General features: G+C 32.9%; 2 protein-coding genes across 2 annotated transcripts; one reads left to right on the forward strand and one right to left on the reverse strand.

Moving 5' to 3' along the window:
• The first annotated feature begins 7,715 nt into the window (after positions 1-7,715).
• LOC106466845 (centromere protein S-like) lies at positions 7,716-18,455 on the forward strand. The gene is made up of 4 exons (XM_013927148.2): positions 7,716-7,965; positions 11,524-11,681; positions 15,260-15,326; positions 18,221-18,455. The coding sequence occupies exons 1-4, from the start codon at positions 7,915-7,917 to the stop codon at positions 18,368-18,370; spliced, it is 426 nt and encodes a 141-aa protein (XP_013782602.1). The 5' UTR covers positions 7,716-7,914; the 3' UTR covers positions 18,371-18,455.
• Positions 18,456-21,103: 2,648 nt separating this feature from the next.
• LOC111087625 lies at positions 21,104-24,300 on the reverse strand. Its single transcript, XM_022394908.1, has 2 exons — positions 24,071-24,300; positions 21,104-21,321 (listed from the first exon to the last, which is right to left on the reverse strand). The coding sequence occupies exons 1-2, from the start codon at positions 24,237-24,239 to the stop codon at positions 21,209-21,211; spliced, it is 282 nt and encodes a 93-aa protein (XP_022250616.1). The 5' UTR covers positions 24,240-24,300; the 3' UTR covers positions 21,104-21,208.
• Positions 24,301-24,557: the final 257 nt, after the last annotated feature.

Raw genomic sequence — 24,557 nt, forward strand, 5'->3', positions numbered from 1 at the left:
GTTGTTTCCAATCGACATTTTATCGAAGTTAACTACACACTTCCTCGGTAGTAAATAGTCCAATCCTAATATGCATTGGCCTTCAATGTTGGCCAAGTATACTTTGTGTCTGTTCTTCATGCCCATGAGCTCAATAGTTACCCACACTGGTCCACACAACCTTTCATAATGTCCTGTCACACCACAGAGCTTCTGTACAGCTTCTGGTACTCCTTTGTGATCCAGCACCTTGATACTCACAAGGGTTTGCTGAGATGCAGAATCTATGACAAAGTTGCACCTTTGGCCATCCAGCTTCCCTATCACCTAGACACTATGTTTGCTTGGCATTTTACACTTAACTGTTAGGACTTTCACGATAGGGGTTGGTGGGCATCCCTCAGCACCAACCACTACTGGTTTCCCGAAGCTGACTTATTGGTAGTTGTAAGTCCGCAGACATACCGCTGTGCCACTGGGGGGCATGATTTCTAGTACAGTGTCTCATCAAAGAAATTAACATTAAAGATTCTACGCGACAAATATGATTAGAACTTGAATTCAATGTTCATCTTTCATTGCTCAAGAGTTTGGTGAAGAAGAATGGTTTTCGATTTCTGTAACATGCAAGTTAGAATATATGTTTTCTACATCCTTTTGATTATATAGGAATTTTAAAAATGTTTTGTTTATTTAGTTTTATGCAGTTTTAGCATAACAGCGTGGTCTACAAAGTCACTGAGGATGCTTAGTTTTCTATAATAAATAACGTCTATTCTGCCTGAGGAGATACAGAAGTAATACATAGCATTCGTGTTGAAATAATCAACAACTGTAATATCCTCTGCTGGCCGAATTTGCGATATCTGTTTGTTATAGCTGATCAATGTTGTGAGAGAAGAAGGGTCACAAGATGACGCTGTCGAATGAACAAATGATTCGAGTTTACCGGCAAAATTGAATCATGTTTTCTTGGTTCAATTCTACTAGCAGATCTTCAAGTAAATACATTACTTGGAGATCGTTATATTGTACTTTTACAGATATCAATCCCGAGAGAGTGAAAGCTGTGGGACTGAACACAGAATTGTAAAAGTATCGACTGTGATCCAGTCTATGCAAGTACACATGCTGTGCTTTTTTGTTTTATTGTAAAAATAAAGTTTTCGATCATTTCATCATATTTGACAAGTCTCCTTAATGCACATACAAGAAACTCAGTCAACTTATTAAATACAATACTTCACATATTTCCTGGTCGAATCTGCTGTTATTAGAAGACTTGTTTGATATTTGTAGAAAAACCAGTTCATTCTACATACAATTTTTCTATGCTGAAACTGTCCCAAACACTTAGATGTCAGATAACATTGAAATTCCAACTTGCTTTCTCACACAAATGAAATATAATGTAAATAAATGAGTAGAATTATTACTGTTTTCACAAATAAATACAGAATTATATATATGTACAGTGGTGTAGGGAGGAGTTGCAAAGTGGGGGTGCTTGACTAGACATGCAGATAATATAATAATATATAATTTACAATAGCTATATAAGTCCAGTATGTAAAAGTGGGGTGCAGTAGCACCCCGGTTCCGATGCCTCTGATGTAGTTAACACCAAAAATGGTATAATTCTACAAAAATACAATTAACAAAAAATCATGTATAGCGACTGTCTTTATCAGAAACAATATCGGGATAAACATCCAGTAATAACACAGGCCTGCGAATTTAAACTTCATAAAAGTTGTTTTGGTTTTAATAACGGATTTTCCATACTTCAGCTGCGCAGATTTCGAAAATAATATTCTTTTTTTTTTCTATCATGTAAGGATATTTTACAAATCGGGGAAAAAAGAACTCTTACTCAGATCAAATTATTATTTCGTTTACCACAATGAACATTTTTAATTATTATGTTTGTTAACAAAAATACAAACAAACTGAAGAAAAGGGAATAACATTCATGCCAAATGAATATGCATCCTCATTCTTCTTGACGTTTTTGGTGAAATCTACGTCTTTTAGTCTCCAGACTACTTGTTGTGGTCTTTCTTTTATGTATTGCGTCATAACGTTTTGTGAAACTCAGTATGTGATGGAGAAAAATGGATATTTTCGGATTCAGGGTACAGGAATTACTGTAGAACATGTAAAATCATCGCAGGCCTGTGTAATTATCCCATCTTCACAGTACTTTCGACTGTTTTTGTTGCTAAACACGAAGCTACATAATGGGCTGTGTTCTGCTCGCTGCGGGCATCGAAACCCGATTTTTAGCGCTATAAACCCCAGATTTATGTGAGTCACAATGGAACTTCAACAATCCAAAACTGTTTTATGGAATAGGAAAAAACTGGTTAAGAATTTGAAATAAATTTAATTCCCAAAAATGATACATATAAGTAATCGCTGTTTTTTTTTCTTTTTACATCAAATCAGCAGTGGCTATATTCTGACCAGCTGTAATCACCACCGACATGATTGTTGCTCGTAGAAGCTCCTAAAACATTATAAAATCGCTCGTTATATTTCCCTATCAACAGTTTGCTTTCTCTCGTTCAAATAGATTGTAATGATCTATGTAATCATTATAAATTTATCTATAAATGCTTATTTATTTCTAAGTTTCTTCATGTCGTGACCTACTAATTACCTCCGCCACCGAAGGTGATGGAAGTTATGCTTTCATCCCTGTGTATCAACAGGATTTCTCGAAAACGGCTGAATAGATTTTGACCCAACATAAAAATTATTAGTTTTTGGAGGGTCAAAGGTCAAGGGCACTAAAATGCAACAAAAAATCCCTATCTGTTAACATGGGGACCGATCTTTTAACAATATTTATGCTCTATAACCCAGTAATAAAAAGATCGGATTTTAATGAAACTTAGTGGACATACGTAGAATATTATCTCTCATTGTTCTGCCAAAAATGGTTTGTGTCCATTGATAACGACAGACATACGGATACCTTTTCGTATTTATTGAGGGCCAAATATGATCAACACTGCGTGGCGAAGGTATGCATCCTACTGAGTGCTTGTTTGTTTGTATTTAAGCACAAAACTACACAATGGGTTATCTGGATATAATTTTTAGATTCAGCGTACAGGAAGTTTAAAGTCTTAAAGTCTAAAGGCAAGAAAACATAACATGGCATCTCACTAAGCTTTTAATGTCATTTTGAAACAACTTTTGAGATAAAAATATTAAACAAAATAATATGAACATGGTCCTAGTGATTAGAAATAGCAATGTGAATATGAAGATACTAGATTCGAGACGTGGTGCCACAAAATATGATTTACACATTCAGTCATGGATGTATTACAATAATGACAATCAATCCTGATACTTGGTTAAAAATAGTCACTGCAGATAATAGATGCTGTCAACTAGATGCCTTTCCTGACATGGTTATTGTGTAATGAAATTAAACATGCATTTATTAAGTTCTTTCTTCCTTTCCTTTTTTTTTTGTGCCATTGTGTAACAACTCTTTTATTTCAATATTAGCGTGACACATTAATAAATTTACATAGTTTCATGGTTTTCATCGTGAAAATAGTTGCTTATGGATCACGCGTTTTATAGTTAAATCAAAGTTTGTGAAAGTCATGGAAAACTTATTTCCAAGTACTGATCACACAGCATTTGTTGCTTGTGGTACTCTGTTGAAGCCCTGTGATATTTACTGTTGTGGTAGCAATTATTATCATTAGTGCTAGCAGTTCTATAATTTTATTCCTGTAATATTCAAATTTGTTGTAATACTTCCAGGTTTTGTTTCTCTGTAATAGTTTGGTCTTAACTGTTGTAAACCTGTGCCTTAAGATGAAAACTTTTTTTTTTACAGAAAGCACCAACCATGGGCATCCGCAGGATGGAGCATTTGCTCCCATGAACTATTTAAATATAAAAGATGTTATTAGATTCACATGAATAAGCCATAATCAGCCAGAGCATCGCGCCTAAACTTTAAGGTAATGACCTATGCTTACCTCAACCTGGAATAAATTCTGAAGATGCCCGTGTCACCAACTTTAAAATATATATATATATATATATATATGTATCTGGGCTCATACGGTGTTGTTTGGCTGGAAATTAGTAGAAGGTCACCTTCACATGTTGCTAGCCCAAACTGTCTAGGGGAATACAGAGTGGTCATTTTGCAATTGTGTATGATCAGTTAATATCAATATTTCTTTGTTCGCTGTTGTGATGTGTTTGCTTGAATCTTTGATTTGAAATAGACTTGTCCTGGTCACCATAATTTTTTTTTTTGCACACAGTAAATTCCAGTTCTACTGTTGAATTAACTAATACAAAAAAAAGTCAGTGAAATAAACATTATTATTTCAAGTTTAACTATATTGATGTGTATGACTTTTTTTCCATTCTTGTACTACACCAACATGCGTCAAGTCCGACATTAAAATTATCCAGTCTTCATTCTTTAGACATCAATTGCTCACTGCCAGTTAGATCTTAGCATTTTTTAGTTGATGAGGTTGTAGCTTATCTGAATGTAACTTTTTACATAAGAATACCACATCATCAGTCCTAATCAGAACCACTGATGTATTGTTAAGTGCAATAAATTATTGAACTGTTAGCTAGCCAATTGAACAGTGATTGATGTGTTAATTGTAACCACTGAGGTTGACTCAGTGGTTTTGTGCTTTGGACTCACATTCAGATGGTTTCGAGTTTGAGGCTGACCTGCGTCTGCTGTGTGTTCTTGAGCAAGACACTTTTCCTCACTTGTATCAACTTGTATTAGACTGGCATATCGCTCAGGGGGAATGGGTCACCATTCTCAACCACTTGAAATTGGAGTTCAAAAGCTTTGGCCCTATATGCCTTGAAACGACACTGCAAGAATTTAAATATGCGCAGGTATAAGTGATTTCAAATTAATTTTATCCGTACAAATGAAAATACAGACTTTGAGTATGTTATATTATATTAAAATGTTTTGGAACCTCACTATATCATTACAATCTATGTCACCACCTCTGGTTATGCTCTATTTAACAATTCTACATCTTGATCTTGACAATTTTTCAGCAATATGCTCCATTGTAAGGCTGTAACGTGCAAATCACACTCTTTTCTCTGATTGCTTTCCGTAAGCCATCTAAGACATGAAGATGTTTTAATAGTCCAATAATATAGAAATACATAGATGTTGAATCCAGCGACTTGAGAGATATGTCTTTGTATGGGACAGCATGAATACCAGTTTCATTCTCCAGCTGCACAAAGTATGTGATAGTTGAACAGATACGTCATGGAAGTAACTTGTTGTCATGATATAAAAGACTGTTTGGTTCAGATAGTATTGATTAATTTAGTTTTGTGAGTGAATGTTTTGTTATTGTTTACTTTTTCTTATAATAAGAGTTAAAAGCAGACGAATATAGGAAGTTTTGTTAATAATTCATTGACGTCGATAATATAGAAGGCGGGCAGATGAGTAAGTGATAATGATATAAATAGCGTGAGACGAGCGGGAAGCAACAGACAGATAATAGCGAAAGAGAATAAAGTTGGTGTGAAGTTAAGTACCGTATATGTGATAGGCATAACGTTTAATATGTTAAAGTGAAATAAAGAGTAGAAAAGAAGACGAGAAAAATAATTTTATTCCATCAAAGCGTGGTTCTAAAATAATTGCATCAGCCTGAGTGGACTTCAACAAAAGGAACAGCGGATCTTCAAGAGAAATAAGACCAAACGTTTACGGTAACTCGCGCCACAATTGTAAGTGAATCACAAAGAGTAATAGTGCGATAGAAATATAGAAGATAGTTGTCAACTGAAATTCTAAAGTAATTGAATAGGCCTAAGTGAATATTTGACAAGAAGGAGTACATATATAGTATTTATGATATATTCATAATATCTATAGTGTTGAAGAATTTATTGTACATACGTTAACTTATTCTGAGCATATATATTATTTTGAAAACAAGTGAAGTGCGTGCTGTTTATTCATCGCTAACAAGTCACAGACACCTACTGTAGAAGAATCCTAAGCCCAACAACAACATAGTGTTACGACAGCGGAGGTCACGTGACTCTAGTAACACGTCATGCACTTCTCGAACGTTCACGTCCCTTCCTGAATGCTCGAGAGCCTACTAGATATGCGGTAGTCTTGGATATATATAAGACGGTCAAGACGCGACGTGTAATTGAACTGCGGACAGAGAGAGAGTATTGTTGAGTCGAGTACGTGAGACGTTCGTTGTGAATTATAGCGTTTGTTATAGCGCGACTGTGGAAATTAAGTGTATTGCAAAGTTGTATTCAGAGAGAATAAACCAGTTTTACTTAAGAAAGAACTTGTATCGCTAAAGTTTCTTCGGAAAGAATTTTTACGGAAAATTAACTAACGACCAGAGACGTAACAATATTGTTGTAATGTTTTTTACCTTTGGACAGCTTTTTTTTGGATTACTTCGTATATATATTGTTAAATCCAATCTATGTAACCATAACATATTTCCTCAACAACATTTGTTACAGGCTACGTTCATCTGTGGACCTTCACAACGTTCCAATACAAACTCCGAAACTAATGAAAGCCTAATTCACAAATAAACTTATTTGCAGCGCTTCCTCTAATCAATTGATAACAAACACGGTAGCTAACCCACTGACTAACTGAATAGACACAATAATTCTCACTCTTTAACTCACGAACTGATATTGAACTGAATCCTTCACTGATTACTCATTAATTCATGAACTAATAATTCGCTGAGACTGGTATTTATACTGTACTATAATTTCTACATTCTACACGAACTTTCTACAATGGTCTTGAATTTTCATAACATTTCTAGATATATGCGCCATTTCAACTCACCAACATCAGTTAGGGCTGAGTCTTGTCCATTGCTGTGCCTATCAGTCTTCTCCACACTACCCTATCTTCAAATGTAGCATGCTCTTCAACTTCTCATTTCAAGAGCATCTTTCCTTGTATTCCTTCTACCTATCTCATCTGAGGTTTTCCAAGTGGCCTTCTTCCTTTTATTCCCAATTAATAAACTTCTTTGGATATCTTTTTTTTTTTCGTGTAGGTTTCATACCCTCTCAATTTCTTTCTTAACTTTCATGGAATTTCATTAGATAATGACATGCCCCTTCTAGCATACAAACATTTAATTAAAATATCAAAATATAGCTTACAACAATATAATACAAGTATAACGTAGCTTTTTGAGTTGTTTCACTTTAATTCTTCACTCTTCTTCTCCATTTTTTTTTTAAATATCTTCTGAAATTTTATTTCAGGCGGCTTCATGATTCTAATGAATAGAAGGGGGAGGTTAATTCACATTTTAACTATAAAGTGAGATTGATTTGTTTGTTTGTAATTAAGAACAAAGCTACACAATGGGCTATATGTGCTCGGCCCACCACGGGTATCGAAATCCGGATTCTAGCGTTGTAAGTCCGTAGACATTCCGCTGTGCCACTGGGGGGCATAAAGTGAGATTGAAGTCGCAGCGCTGTGTATAATATTATATCACTGTTGAGTGATAATAAAAACATTACTAACATTATCTAAACTTTTTATAGTTTTCATGGTATTCGAGCATTTTTCTATGTCGTTTATAAAAATAGAAAGAGGAAGATTCAAATTAATACTATTACTAATCAAGGAACTGTTATTGTATGTCATTAATATAAATTTTTGACAGTTTTCCCGTTTTATCTAAAGTCGAGGCGAGCTAAATACATTTGTATCAGCGAGGAAGGATCCTACCCTCTATTGGAAAATTTATTAAACTAATTCGCGGATGTTTTCAATTTGTATAACGTTTGACCATAAAGTAATCTAAATCCCGTGATGATCGAAGCGAAGACTAAAAGATAGGGTTCAGTATAATAAAAATATGATGAATTATGGATGATCAAAATGCCAGTGATGATCTTGAAACGTTAACCCACGTTCAGGTTATATCATGAATACAGTTATTTTCAAATAAGCTAAGCTTTGATTTATCGCTCTCCTTGATTATCGTCATTTTACAAGACGCTTAGAAATACTCAAATAGTAACTAACTTATAATACTATTACGAATAATAACAGTATTATTAATATTACTATTAGTTTTATTACTAAAAAAGGTATTATGCTGTCTTTAGAGTTTGGAATCTCTGGTTATGTATGTGTACGACTATGACTAAAGCAGAATGGTAATACAAATAGCATTACAGCTTATACTTATAGGAACAAATATTGACGTTCACCCTTATTTATTTTTATGTATAGCCCATAGGCTTAAACTTTCATGGGAAATCAGACTTGGGTTCTTTTATTTGTTGCAAATTATTGACAGAAACGTGAATACAATACACGAAAGTTGAAACAGACACTGAATCAGTGATACTGATCCCAGCAATTACTGGAACTTAGCCTAAGTTTTGGTAATCATTATTCATGGCAATATAACTGAGTGCTAGTTAGTTCCTGCAACATCTAACATTCAGCAGAGTAACATGTTCAGTATTGCTTTAATTTACCAAATTAATTATTAGTGTAAAATTCCTGCCCAGTGTCTACAGCAATGAGCTGTGTTGACAGTGTTCATAAACTGAAGTTGGAACCAAAAAAAACCTTGATATTATAATAGATCTAATGAGTGAACCACTCTTTTGTTATATAAAATACAAACAATGAGGTACCATTTCCTCCTTCAAGATGTGTTCTTTTACACCCATTCTTATGAAAAGTACAAACTTACAATAACACACCCTTGTTAAATCCTCTTTTTTTTTAAACTTGTAAAATGCTGGCCCCATCACTGACAACAACTGAAGCTTTGCCTGTCTTTTTCAAATCTTTTGTTCATGGGAAAAGAGAATACATTATGTCACCTTTTTCATAAACTTTAATTGCACAAAAGTCATAAATATATATATATTTTTTTTCAAAATACAGCAAAAAAAACATCAGAGTTCTTCATCATATTGAGTGGATTATATAATATTTAATAAAATAACTGCACATACCCCTTTTTTTTTCAGGATAAAGTATCTTTAACTAGTCCCATAAGATAACTCTTCAGTCCTTGGAAATCATCCTGGTAATCCTCTTCCAAATATGTTGCACTTTCTGTAATTAAAGTTTATTTGCCAAAAATTTATCAGAGAAATTTAGCCAAATCATTTTGTAATAGATCGATGTCCACAATGCAGCTAAAAATACCCAAGAGTCTAATGACATCAACAAACTTTACTAATTATGCCCCTATCAATGTCAATGTAAGTAAGAAAAAACAAAGGTTCCTGCAAGCATTGATCACTGAGGCATTGCATTAGTGGGTACAGATTGACTGGCTCCATTAATAACAATTTTTTGGTTTCTCCTATCCAACTACCATAAATTTTAATTAACTAGTCTTTTCATAACTCCTACCAATGTGAATTTCTTAGCTAAGTTTTTTGGAAAAATCTAACTACAATAGAGCTACTAGAATAATTCTGGGAACAGAAGGGTTATCTTATAAGGATAGAAGGGAAAAAATGATATTATGGAGTTTAGAGTTTACAAGCTTATCCAGGGAATTGATAGGGTAAAGGCATCTTTGCTATATTCTGAAGACAGTAGGATGAGTGGACACAAATTTAAGATTTCAAAAAGGCAAGTTAGGCTACAATTGAAATTATTTTATTTTATTAACAGGATGATTGACTTATGAATTAAGTTGCTATTGACAGTAGTGGAAGCCAGCACTTTGCAAGACTATAAGAGGGGGAGGGGAATCTGGGATTTTATGACAAATAGAATGTGGGTTTCAGTTTTTACTTTCCTTAAGGATGGGTGTGCATGGAGAGCCTTCAAGGACCAAATGGTCTCTTGTCATGTATGGTAATGTCTTTTCCGTAATAATGGGGGACTAAAATTTCATATAAAACCAAGTTAAACTTAATTGGTATTACTCAAGGTTACATTTCCCAATTCTGTAAACTCAAAATTTCTTAAATGAGTCATGAACTTTAATTATTGCAAAAAAAACAAAACATTCACCAGGTGGCTTTAGGAGTTTTATTAATAATAACACCCAAAAGACTTATCTTTTTACGATGTCACAAACCTTTTTACACCTCAGTGGTAAACTTTACTGCTCAATACTAACACTCATTTTCCATATTCTGGCCTACTTTGTAAGATTGTTAAACTTGTTTTGAATAAAAGAAACATTTTTTAACAGAATTACAGCATTTTAGTATAAAATGAAATGTAAAGATAAGAAGGAGCTGTTGGTTCTTTTATATTGTCCCATTCACTTAAGTAAATGCTAAATAAAATCTGGCCCTTATCATTCAAGTATTTATCACACTTTTCCTTAAACTCCTTTAAATTAACTGCATTCTGAAGGCAACCCATTCCAAAGGCCAACCACCTCATCAGAAATATAAAACTATCTTAGATGAAAGTGACTCCTACCCTGCCAAAATTTATATTTGCATCTCCTAGTTCTACTATTCTCCCCATTGAGTACAGGAAAAGATGATTCATTGAAACTAAATTACTCTTAACAAAAACTTCTACCCATTTGCTATCAAGATAAGTCAAACTAATAGGCTTGCAATTTCCAGGATCCTCTTTTAGGGATCATGTCATCAACTATTGGAAATTTTCCATATGTCAAAATATTTCTGAAAAATTAATTAAAGACCTTATTTTATTAGTAATTGGCTAGTAATTTTATGATAAGTTTCATCATGGCTAGTAGTTTTATGATAAGTTTCATCATGGCTAGTAGTTTTATGTTCTAGATATTTTCCATTCTTTTTTTTAAAGTTATTTTTTTTCACACATAAATAGAAAAAAAAGAAATATTTGTCATTTAAAAAACAAAGATCACTTTTGGAATTCTATACTCATCCATTAGTAAAAACTTTATAAAACAGTTTATATACTTACAGAACAATGTTTTCTCCTTAATTTGATTTTAGAAACTTTTTTTAAACCAATATTATCTTTGACTGTGGTTTTTCAGTAAATGTTGAAGCATTTCAAATCACTTATCATAATGATTTTGAACTCCTGAAACAAGAGACCTTTAGTTCCTCAATGTTTTAATACTTTCAAGGTGTTTGGGTGAATATTTATGATTGAAAAACAAACAGTTAGTTTTGACTTTTCATTAAAGTTATAAATGTGTAAATGAAAAATAATGATTGACATGTATATTGTCCATGATATTGCTGGATTTTTCAAAACTTTTTATAGATTGTACATGTACCAAGTAAAGAGAAAAAAGCTCATAAGCTTTGTCATTTTTTTCTTCAGTGCAGGAATTTGTATGAATTTAATTATGTTTCATCCTAGTATAAGTCAAGGTTTTCACTATAATTTTTCATTTAGTTGTATGTGTATAATACAAGTTACGTGGATGATGTTATTTTGTTATTAATGCTACAATTAAGTGAACCATATACAACTTGAAAATATAGGTGCACTGTACAATAAAAATAACTTAGAACTTGGTTTTCCCTACTTAGCACTTGAAAGCAGCTGTACATTACACTGTAGCCAAGATTTGTGAAGAAACAGGTGAAGAAAAACACCAAACATTTTCACGTCAGTCTATTGCCACCATATCAGAGTTGACATATAGACAGATAGGATCTTTTGCAGAAGATTTAGAATTATTTGCAAGGTAAAACTGTGTAGTTGTGTTTATGACTCCTTTTAATAATAGATCATCTTTTAATCTTTTTACTAACTTAAATTGGTGTAAGATAATGTGGTTTTATATGGGACAATTTTGTCTTTGTTGCAGAGTACGTTTTGGACGTTGTTGCATAATAATTTTACATCTGATATATTAATCTAGGGTATAACTTCCGAGGTATACTTTTTAACTTTAACCTTACATTATCAGATTCAAACAGTTACTACAATTGAGTTTAGATACCTTTACATGTGTTTGAAATACAAAAAAGAATATATATATGTATTAATTAAATGTTAGTTTGAAACAGATTACTGAATCCATATCATGAGAAATATAGAAACAATTTTTAGGACTTCAGCTTAGGCCTGAAAACAAATTTTATTAGTCATTAGTGGTATTTGAAGTGTGCAAAAACTTTTTTTTAAGAAAATGCCTTCATTATTACATGTACTTACATAACCTTCACCTGCAATGGATGGTTAAGTAATTGTATTATAAATTGTTTCTATCCTTTCTTTGAGACGATCGGTTTAGAAGCTACAACTCTGAAGAAGTGTAAAAGGAGATTGATGTAGTATTTTTTTAAAATAATCTCTTAATTTTTAGCATAAGTATTACCTTTATCATTAATTTAACTATATATAGTATTTTGATAGTTCCAGTTAGATTAAATAGGATTATTGTTTTTAAATACTACAATGTTAAAAGCAATTTTTTTGAAACCTAAAACTATGACATTATTCTTATTGTTTTTAGGTACTGTATTTGTTTTCATTATTATTTGGTAGGTGCTAAAAATGTAAAATACTTTAGTAGATTATTTAAGATTAGAAATTAGATGTATGCAAGAAGGTCTGGTGTCTATCTGTAGTTGCAGTACTAGTAACTAATATTATCAGTGTTAAATTTATCAAAAATATAAAATACAAGCTGTTAAAAGCTTAAATTTAGCTAAATGTACAAATATTGAGTTGCTAAAGTAATAAAGAGTTAATTTTAGCAAAACTAATATGGTTAGAGGTACTGTAGCTACAGATAAGCATGATAGAATTAATAGGATGTAATACAGTAGATGTCAGTATTAGGTTATGCTTGAGAATTGTGGGTTTAATAACTTTGATTTCAATTTTGAGGAGGCTCAGAAAGGTATCATTACCCTTCACTTACAGATCTTACTTACGTGAGATTAGATTAGATGTAGTTTTGGGAAAGATTAATTGCTGTGTAAAAGGGGGGAATAACAGGTTAGGAGCAGACATCAAGGAAGCAAGACAGGACATAGTTAGTTTTAATGTAAAGGCTGGTTTGAAGGAGGATGGTAATGAGGGTGATCGCTTTACAAGGGTGTACAATAGTAAAGAATTTAGGGCTATGAAAAGAGGTACAGTTAACTTAAGGAACCAGTCTGTAACAGGTTTAAACATTTGCCTGCTTGCAGCAAGGAATGAGATGATTCAGTGGTTTACATAGTGTGAAACTCTTTCTTTAAGTACGCAAATAATAATTTGTAGTGGGAAACATAGAAAGTCTGGGTCTAGAATTTTGCTTACCAGGTGTTAAAGGAAAGGGTAGTATGAAGCATGTTGACAGGTTAGTTGCGGGTATGAAGGAACACACTTTTTGTAGAACATGAAGAAGCAAATGATGTTGGAAATTATGCTAAACCGGAAGAGTTCCTTAAAATGTATCAATAACTCCTGCAGAAATTTAGGGATAGAAATAGAAATGTGACCTTTTAGGAGTGATGCATTGGGCTAGATGTAGAAATGAATTATAAGCAGGATCCAGAGCTTAAATGGAAGATTATCGGGGATATGCTTGCAAGTTTTGTAGAGCAACAGGTGAGTTTGTTGGACCTGTGGGATAGTTTTCAGGGTAAGGGTGAGTTATATGCTAGAGATGAGCTCCTCTTAAGCCGTTTACAATGAAGAGTATGTGGGGAATAATTTTATTAGATAGTTTAAACTAAATTTGCATAGTGGTTAGGGAGTTGGGGGAATTAGGAATGAACAAATTGGTTGCATAACTAGGGCAAAAGGAAGTTTGGAAAGAAGATTTAGAGCACAATAATATTAGTTTTAAAGATAAGTCTGAAACTTGGTTAGATTTGGAAAATATTATACCAAACATAAGATACAAAATTAGAAGGATCTTCAAACAATTTAACACAAGAGTAAAATTCACAACAAGACTCTCGGAGGCATATCATCACCTGTTAAACAACTCAGCAACCCTAAAATACAAAAAATAGATGATGCACTGTATTTTCCTGCAGCTGTGGAGAAACTTGCATTAGTAAAAGAGGTAGAACAAAGAATATGCAGATGCAAAAAGACTCATGTAACCTTAAAAACCAACTAGTGTCAAGCACTGTAAAAAACCCAAGATAGAAAATTAAAAGAGAAAGACACAAAGTATTAGACAAGGAACAACACTGGAAACCCAGGAGAAAGTAAAGAAGCTTTAAGGATAAAATAAAAAGACCGAGTCTTAACCAAGATGAGGGACTAGGCACTACCAGAATATGTAACCACTTACTTCAAAGAGAATTAAGTAGGATTAACTCACCACTTAAATCAACTAATGAAAAAAAACCAGTAAAAATAAGGTGCTCTCCACCAGAGCCAATACTTCACAATGTTAGTGAATTAGGATTAGTGCTCCATAGTGCTATAAAACCTGTAATGAGAAAACAACTCCCCAGACCTGAAGGATTCAGCAGGAAGCCTAAAACTTTGTCACTAACAAACAGAAGATAGCTGTTTTCAAAAAAACCTTCCTCAAATGAGGGCATCTTGTTTTTTATAATCAATGAAAAGTTATTCAATTTTGAACTGTCTAAAAGTGAAAGAAGAAAAAAAATGTACAAAAAATGGATAAGGTACTTCAATATATAGATTTTTAACATTTAAAAGATATTTTACGTTTTCCAAACAGTTTGCAAAAACAAATTAGCTGATGATTTTCTATTATTACTTAGATAACCTGTTGGCTCATAATGAGCCATTTTAATTTTTTAATTTGAAAACTTTTATTTAAATCATTATTGTTAATTGTAGTTGAAGCAATATTGAACTAAGATATAATTTATAAAGATAATTATAAATTGTGCTTTTCTTTAAGCTCTGTTCTGTAAGCCAGTTATATATTAAAACATTGATCTGTAATACCATACATGTTGGTTTTATTTAAAATATTATCGTGTGATACCCATACGTCAGTATCATTGTTATATGTCATAACTGTACAGGAAATCTTGCAGTGAACCTAAATATTAGGTATGTATGGTTTGTGTAAAACCTATAACAAAATGGTCAGTTTTTTCTTCTCCTTCTTGAATTAATAACTTTCATTGCTATATCTTATATATTGGAACTATTCTTACTATAATTGTATGGTAGACTGCATATAATAATGAGGAAAATTAGATTTTTTGCTCATTTTGATTTCATCTGTTGCTTATGAAAGATCTGTTTGCTACTATACATACATCAGCACAAAAGTAGAAATGTTTTTCTACAGTGATATTTAATATAATAAATTTTCCAAACCTTATCTAGACATGCCAAACGTTCAATGGTTGGAATAGATGATGTAAAACTACTGGTTCGTAAAAGCTTACCCTTGGTAAGTATGCAAAGTAACACAGTGTTTGAGAGATAAGTTTTGTTTTTCATATACATTGTAAATAATATGTATTACGTGTTTAAAATATGTTATGCTTGAAATATGCAACTAACTATATTTTTCATAAGTTTGATTACATATGTACGTATATGTTCAGGTAAATACTATAAACTGAAGAGTTACAGGTATGTTGATTGTCTTATTACAGTTTCACAAGTTTCAAGTCAACTTTGACTTCTGATCAGGGCAAGCTATTTATTTAGAGTAATACTAAAAATCAACATGGCAATCAGTATAGCTAATTAAATATTATTTTGTTTCTACTTATAAAGATTAGAATGTATTGTTTTAAGAGTTTGGTACCCTTGCTGTTAACAACATTTTTTACTGTGATATCAATAATATTTTGCAAGGTTTGGAGATTTCGGTTAGTTCTAAATACATTTATTAAGCTAACAATGCAAAGCAATCTTTATAATAAAAGTATTATAATAATAAACCAAAATAACAATTAATAACATTCAATAAACTAAACAGTATAACCAATACTGTTGATTAAAGTAATAGTAAGTAAATAATATGGAATAACTTACTTATGGAACATAAAAACACTCTATCTGTTGACTTGAACTACTATTGTAAAAGAAATTTGTGTGGAAAACAAGAACTTAGTATAACATGCCTGTTTTTTTCTTCAACTCTTCCTAATGCTGGTCTATCGTAGAGTTGCTAGACCACTCAAATAACAGGAAGACCTTGCACTAGGGGATGTACAAGGTTGTTTTTGGTAGACTCGTGGTCTATCGGGGGTTATCAATCAGAATAATTTGGGTGCCATCCTTTTACCCTTGGACAAGTTTTTTCATGTGCATAAGTTCAGTGTACGCCATTTGTGTTTTTGTTATTCTCTGAAATTGGGTAGCACAACTATTTGCTCCATCAGATGCATTTAGTAACATTATTTATGAATAAGATTTATATCATTATAGAGCTAAGAAAATCCAATTGTCAAAATTTCAAAATGCATACAATTAACTAATGATCAACAGAAGGTGTTTGAACATGGTAGAAAATTCTCCATTTGGCAATGTTTTTGGCTTCCCTTTAGAAGTTACTTCACAGACCAACATGTGGATGACTCCACATACTTTTCTTCAATGTTGCCTTCATCACATTGCTGTCTCTTCAGCTTCAGGATTTTGTTATCTGTGGTTATTCCTCCAGCCAAATGAAATTCATTGCAGATAAGTTATTCTCTGTTCAATGCTTATTTAATGCTTGGGATCACATAGAAAAGAATAAAAAATATGGTCTGTTCTTTTCTTGGGAGATTCTTTATTTATCTAGATTCATCCATTTAAGACTCATATATTCATTCATGTCTGTGTTTGCTCTAGACACAATTCCACCCTCTGTACTGGTGCTCTATGAGAGGATATTGCCCTCGGGAAATGGACAGAGAGTACCAGCTTATGGATGATGATGACACAGTGGGTACTTTTCACACTTCTGTGTCTGTGGCATCAGAGACACTTGAGGCAAAATGCCTGTTCTCCAGAGATGTTACCGCTCCAACTAGAATGGAGATTTTATTATTTATTTTTATCTTATTTTTGATATTCCTATTGCACTGTCCTTGGTTCTTCCTGATTGGCTACTAATTTGGTTCGTTTCCTGACTCACTGGTCTTTTTATCAATGGATGAAGAGGTGTTACAGCCTTGGAGTTTGTTCATCATAATATTGACTCAGCTGCTCTTTAGGAAACCATCCACAACAGGTGCAGGACGTAGTATTTCTCTTAGTTGTTTATGCCACTACCTGTGTTCCCATCAATGGCTTCATAGGTTCAATAAAACATCACTGCCCTAAGAAACCCTTTGTATGAACTGAAGGACATCATGAAAACCTGCAGAGAATAATACTTTATTTCTGATGTCATTTAGTCCAGTCTTTGCATAAAGTTGTTACATTTCACTCATTTTCCTTGGAATCTAATCCTTTGAATATTTCTAGTTCTGGATTCTAACATGTCTTCACTTGACTACATCTTTATTGTAGTCTATATTATCTTCTCGCTGTGTGACGTAAATAACTATTTCTGTATCATTTTCACTCTCACTGGTTCCTGCCTCCTTTGACATTGTGAGTATTGTGCCCTTCATTGTTTCATAGGTAAGACTACCTGATTTGAATATATAATTCTTAGAACTAACATTAATTTCAAACAGGTAGTTACTTCTAAAAACACTGCAGGCAGAATACCCACAATTAATTCCTACCCACCCACCTCTCACAACTAGAGCGTACAAGGTTTCCATGGTGACTGCACCCCTAAATTATGATAATAAAGCAGAACTTAGGTAAGATCTGATGCATGCACAATAAATCACATGGAAGGTGAGAAAGTGGAGAATCATGGGTAAGTGATGAATGCTTAGTAATTCATAAAAGGCATTCAGAATTTTGAGTCCCGTGCATGAGAGCAAAGTCAAGAATTATAGGCCTACAATATTTCAGAGATAAATATTTTTGGGGGGGAATTAATGTTAATTCTAAAAATAAATATAAAAGTTAATTGAATTTTTCTGGCTTGAGTCGTTAACTACATCATTCAAAATACAAAACACACTTCTTAGTTTAAAATTGTAGTTCTTTAACTATAGGCCACTAATTTGTAACCCAACAATAGCATATGGGTTGTAAAATGTTTAATATCCATTTTGTCAGAAATTAATCAAGAAATGCTCAACATTGAAAAAAATTAGTTGAGCTTGGGATTTTCAAAATAAAAAATTCTAATTACTGAAAACAATAAAAATAAGTTTTTATTCCAAAGTTTAAGGCCTATAAATAAGTATATTGCTTTTTCAATTTTTAAAATTTGATATATAGGCAAACCATATAACTCAATTAGCTGAGACACTGAGTTCTGGAACAGAAGAAAAGAAGAAGAAGAAGCCACAGAGACGGAAAAAGAAAGTCTCCTCAACTGACCCAGAACTCAATTACCAAGATAACTCTACAGTTGAGAACATAGATTGAAAGCTTCTAGAAAATGCTAAACTAGATTATTATTTTTTCATGTATTATTACTTGGAGGCAATAAAATGTTTTGTGAGAAATTTTAGGTTTTATCTGAAAAAAGTTGTTTTTCAAGCTAAAGCAAGTAAATTTAAAGAATAGTGAATCAACCACCACAAATATATTGAATTAATTCAGACAACAAACCTGCAATATTTTATGTGATAAAACCAGAACTAGGCATTTCATACTTATCTTTATTTCTTGTATAAATACCACAAAAATATTGTATTTGTTATTCAATCTTGGTTGAGAATTCCTCATGTTTAGATCCAAAGCTGTTCATCAGAGTAACATAAGAAACATATTATTACGATATTTTTGTTTTCTGAAACCTTACTTGTGTAAAACCTGGAAGATTAAACACTTTAAGGTTGAAGTAGAATGTAAGATATTTGGGAAAAAACAGTAAGTTTTTAGCTTTATAAAATGTTTTTCTGAAAGTGGGTGCAATAAAAAGATGAAAATATATATGAATAAATAAATTATATGGAAAACTTGGTAATGAGATTTTAATAACTAATATTGTTATTGTGCGAGTTTTTTTGTGTGTGTGCAGAGCCACACAGTAGGCCGTCTGTGCTCTTTTCACTGTGGGGAATTGAATTCTGAATTTTAATGTTGCAAGTCTAAACTTACTACTCACCCACTGGGGAATGAAAAAGAATGCAAGTTGCAATACGTTGATATCATAGCTATACTTTATTATAGTTTATATTAGAATTTTTAGATCAACTGTGAAGCCTGTTAATTATAAAAATGTCTGTTGTTGCTCATCTCATTGGTGTTGATGATCACCAAGCTAATTCAGTAAGTTACTGATACACATTTTGCAAATCACAATTGTATCTATGTGTTTGGTAAAACTACTGGAGGTAATATTGTACCTTGGTCTGTCTTTGTTTTATCTTTTCCTTCAGTAATTAGTTGTCCTTGGAAGAACTTTCTTGTGAATGTCTTCGTCTTCTCTTGAATCCAAAGTTGCATTCCTAATTTGACTTCAGTATTTCAGTTAAATCTTTCACTACCATGGGCACAAATATAGTACACATTAAACAACTTATGTTGTAACTTTGAAAATTGTGATATCACCATGAAGAAAGGTACTCTATTTCAAAGTTCTCCAGTTTCGTATAAGTAATAAACATTAAAACGTACTTTTTTTATTGAGTATCTAAAAAGAAACCTGGCACTGGTAGAATTGTTTATCTATAAGTGTGGCAGTGAAAGAGTTATCTCCAGTTTCATTTAGTTCCTATTGTGTTTTCTCAAACACTACAGGCCTGAATACAAATACTTGTTTTATTCATTGTACCATAGTATGTTTCTTGCTTCTTTAAAGTCAGTATTATTACATTCACCAATTATATTTTCCAAAATACTTGTTTTGTGGATCATCTCACTTGGACAATAATTGTTCCACAAACCCAAAGGGAAAAGAAATTGTTATTAACATTAAAAACAGTTTATCACTTATTTGTTGTTGTAAAAACATGACAGAAAAAACGAGAGTAAAAATAAATATTTCTGCATGGCAAGATGGTTGTCTGGTCCCTCACATACTTCTGGCAAGACCATTAAGGTGAAATTAATAAACAACGATGGTCTGTCTGGTTGCAATTTATGGTTGAGATAGTTGGATGCTTAAAAAGGTGCACATCAAACCGTTGGAAACCTTTAATATGTATGGTTATTAGAGGCTACTGAGAGCAAGCTGGCCACCCTATCAGACGAATGAATCATTGCTGGGGGCAGTAACGGCAACTTGTTTATGACATTAGACAATAAAAGCAGAAATATTTTGGCCACATCACCTGCAAGGGAAGATTAAAGGATGCCGCTCACGTGGATGACAGCCCAACAGGGCATGGAACAGGAACCTATAGAAGGTTATGATGTCACAAACTATGGTCTCCTACTCTCAGCAATGAGGAAGGAAACACAAGAGTTATAATATTAATACTTATTTTATATCACAATTAATACGTTCATATAGATATGTAATAATATATTTTAATCACGGTTTAGAATTATAGAATGAACTGATAACAGTTTATCTCGATTAAAAGGTAAAACCCATATAGAAGGTATAGCATGGAAAAAATATTTTATATATATATTATACTTCACTAAAAAGTAAAGGTTAAATAGACAAGCGATGATGCCCCCCAGTGGCGCAGCTTACAACGCTAGAAACCGGGTTTCGATACCCGTGTTGGGCAGAGCACAGATAGCCCATTGTGTAGCTTTGTTTGTTTGTTTGTAATTAAGCACAAAGCTACACAATGGGCTATCTGTGCTCTGCCCATCACGGGTATCGAAACCCGGATTCTAGCGTTGTAAGTCCGCAGACATACCGCTGTGCCACTGGGGGCGTGTAGCTTTGTGCTTAACTTCAAAAAACATACAAGCAATGATATGGAAAAATAATTCACCTTTGTTTTTTGAAGAAATCAAATTTAATCGTGTTCGGTCCTTCTATTGCCCTAAAAATATATTTCGATTGTCTGGTTTATGCGTACGTTCTCGTTTAATGAGTAAAATCCTTGTAGTGATGAATATCTGTCTGCTTTTTTCTTTCTAAATAAAAGTAACTCAACAAAATCAGACGAAACACGAGGAACAGTTATCAAGGGATACGATCATTATAATTGTGATGAAAATATTTAAAACTAAAAAATAATAATACTAAGGTATTTCCGAGTCTTTTTTATAGTATTCTCTTTAAATTACTTACATTGATTTCCAATATTCAAAGATTTCATAAGTAAGTTAACACTAAAAATGTCTTTGTTACTGTTATAACTTAGCAGATTCTCGCTGCTCACGACGACGGCCAATAGCGAATTCCAGGTACGTCAGAAAACCATCTTTATCGATGTCGTCCTCGTTCAGAATTTTGTCAATATATTCTGTTGTAAAGGAAAGAAAGAAAAATGTATTATATGTTAAAATAAGTTTCTGTATCAGTGACAACTACAAACTTAGATTTGGATTTACATTACCTTAACGCATGGGCACCCCACAGAAATATTTTCGGGGGGGTGTCAGTTTAAGTCAACAGATTAAAAGAATATGTGTGCTTAAACAGAAATTTACATTTTTAGTTTAACTTCGATGTTAAGTTTACCTCACAATACGTGCAATTTTTTTGTAAAATGTAGGGGGGCAAATGTCCCCTTTTTTTTGCTCCTTCCTGCGGGCGCCCATGCCGATACATTTGTTTTATTCACGTTTCGTACATTAACTACTCAAACTTGGCCATTACGCTTGGCTCACTTGCTAATATATATTCACAATTTGTTTGGTTTGAATTTCGCGCAAAGCTACACGAGGGCTATCTGCGTTAGCCGTCCCTAATGTAGCAGTGTAAGACTAGAGGGAAGGCAGCTAGTCATCACCACCCACCGCCAACTCTTGGGCTACTCTTTTACCAACGAATAGTGGGATTGATCATCATAACGCTCCCACGGCTGAAAGGTCGAGGACCTGGCCATGCCGGGCTGTATATTCACAAATGAATGTCAATATATCAGGGTTCGTGAATTACTAATTTACTTTAAAATTTTGCTATTTTTTTTTTTTTTGCTGTCGTTTTTATTCAATGGTTTGTTTTTATCAAAATTTTGTGAAAAGTACACGAATGGCTATCTGTGCATAGCTGTCCAAATTTTGAAATGATAGACTAGTGCACCCACCGCCAACTCTTGGATTGTTCTGATCTGACCCAAGAGTGGAATTTGACTGTCATATTTATAGCGGATCCAAATTGCGGAGCATATGTTTTACATTAATGGGACACGAATCCTCATAAACCCAGTGGAAGTCGTTTTAAGACTTTATAATATTACTCTTTATATATATATATATATATATATATATATTAAAACCTACGAAACCAGGTTTCGATATCCGTGGTGGGCAGAACACAGATAACCCATTGTGTAGTTTTGTGCTTAAATACAAACAAACAAGCACTCAGTAGGACGCATACCTTCGCCACGCAGCGTTGATCATATTTGGCCCTCAATAAATACGAAAAGGTATCCGTATGTCTGTCGTTATCAATGGACACAAACCATTTTTGGCAGAACAATGAGAGATAATATTCTACGTATGTCCACTAAGTTTCATTAAAATCTGATCTTTTTTTTTACTGGGTTATAGAGCATAAATATTGTTAAAAAATCGGTCCCCATGTTAACAGATAGGGATTTTTTTTTTTGCATTTTAGTGACCTTGACCTTTGACCCTCAAAAACTAATAATTTTTATGTTGGGTCAAAATCTATTCAGCCGTTTTCGAGAAATCCTGTTGATACACAGGGATGAAAGCATAACTTCCATCACCTTCGGTGGCGGAGGTAATTAGTAGGTCACGACATGAAGAAACTTAGAAATAAATAAGCATTTATAGATTAATTTATAATGATCACATAGATCATTACAATCTATTTGGACGAGAGAAAGCAAACTGTTGATAGGGAAATATAACGAGCGATTTTATAATGTTTTAGGAGCTTCTACGAGCAACAGTCATGTCGGTGGTGATTACAGCTGGTCAGAATATAGCCACTGCTGATTTGATGTAAAGAGAAAAAAAAAACAGCGATTACTTATATGTATCATTTTTGGGAATTAAATTTATTTCGAATTCTTAACCAGTTTTTCCTATTCCATAAAACAGTTTTGGATTGTTGAAGTTCCATTGTGACTCACAGTAAATCTGGGGTTTATAACGCTAAAAATCGGGTTTCGATGCCCGCAGCGAGCAGAACACAGTCCATTATGTAGCTTCGTGTTTAGCAACAAAAACAGTCGAAAGTACTGTGAAGAGGGGATAATTACACAGGCCTGCGATGATTTTACATGTTCTACAGTAATTCCTGTACCCTGAATCCGAAAATATCCATTTTTCTCCATCACATACAGAGTTTCACAAAACGTTATGACGCAATACATAAAAGAAAGACCACAACAAGTAATTTGGAGACTAAAAGACGTAGATTTCACCATAAACGTCAAGAAGAATGAGGAAGCATATTCATTTGGCATGAATGTTATTCCCTTTTCTTCAGTTTGTGTGTATTTTTGTTAACAAACATAACAAAAAAAAATGTTCATTGTGGTAAACGTAATAATAATTTGATCTAAGTAAGAGTTATATATTCCTGATTTGTAAAAAATCCTTACATGATAGAAAAAAAAAGAATATTATTTTCGAAATCTGGGTAGCTGAATTATGGAAGATCCGTTGTTAAAACCCAAACAACTTTTATGAAGTTTAAATTCGCAGGCCTGTGTTATTTAAACACGGTGTTTGCTTTTAAATATTGGATAATATCAGGCATAAGTTAAAATATGCATAAGTTAAAAAATATTCTTAACTATGTGAAAACTTTAAAATCTTTTCATTAAGATTTGTATGAAATTGACTATAAATGGATTTTCGTACTTACTGGGGTTTTAACAAAAAAATACTACAAAGTACAATATCTAAAATAACTTATGTGTAGTTCTAACTATGTAGAACTTTAATAAAATAGCTTTGTGAAAACCTTATTAAAATAATAAATATCGTTTATATCACTTCTTGGAAAATAAATAACTATTTGTTGTTTACACGTAGTTCTTCACTTTACTACAATAAGCGGGAACGTACTAGAATCTCTTTCGAACTTTGCGTTCCACAACCTTTGCCAATTTAAGTTGACTACTGTGACGTCTGGATTAGCTGAGTCGACGTTGTCTTCTTCAGAAGTTTTCTTGTTTTCTATTGGATCGTCATTCACGTGATTAAGAGCGGCCAAAATTTCCAGCCCGTCCAACATCCCGTTCTTATCGAAGTCGTGTAATCTTACACGGTAACAAAGTTCATTGAGTCATTGTAATGAAAAATAGGTTTAGTACAGCTTTTATATTCTTGTAAACGGTACTGATAATTAGATAGATTTAAATTGCCATACTACAAAATATATATCACCCTAATGCAGATTATTCAACAACATAAAGTATTTCAATATAACACTAATAAAACTGTGAAACTACAGCAAAACTTACTATAGTAATAGATGAAAGTTTGAAATACTATATATATACTTGTTTACTGCCTTTCTAGCTTCAGCAAATAATTAATTAACAACACTCTC

Source organism: Limulus polyphemus, unplaced genomic scaffold (assembly GCF_000517525.1).
Source record: "Limulus polyphemus unplaced genomic scaffold, Limulus_polyphemus-2.1.2 Scaffold2395, whole genome shotgun sequence".
NCBI lineage: Eukaryota > Metazoa > Arthropoda > Merostomata > Xiphosura > Limulidae > Limulus > Limulus polyphemus.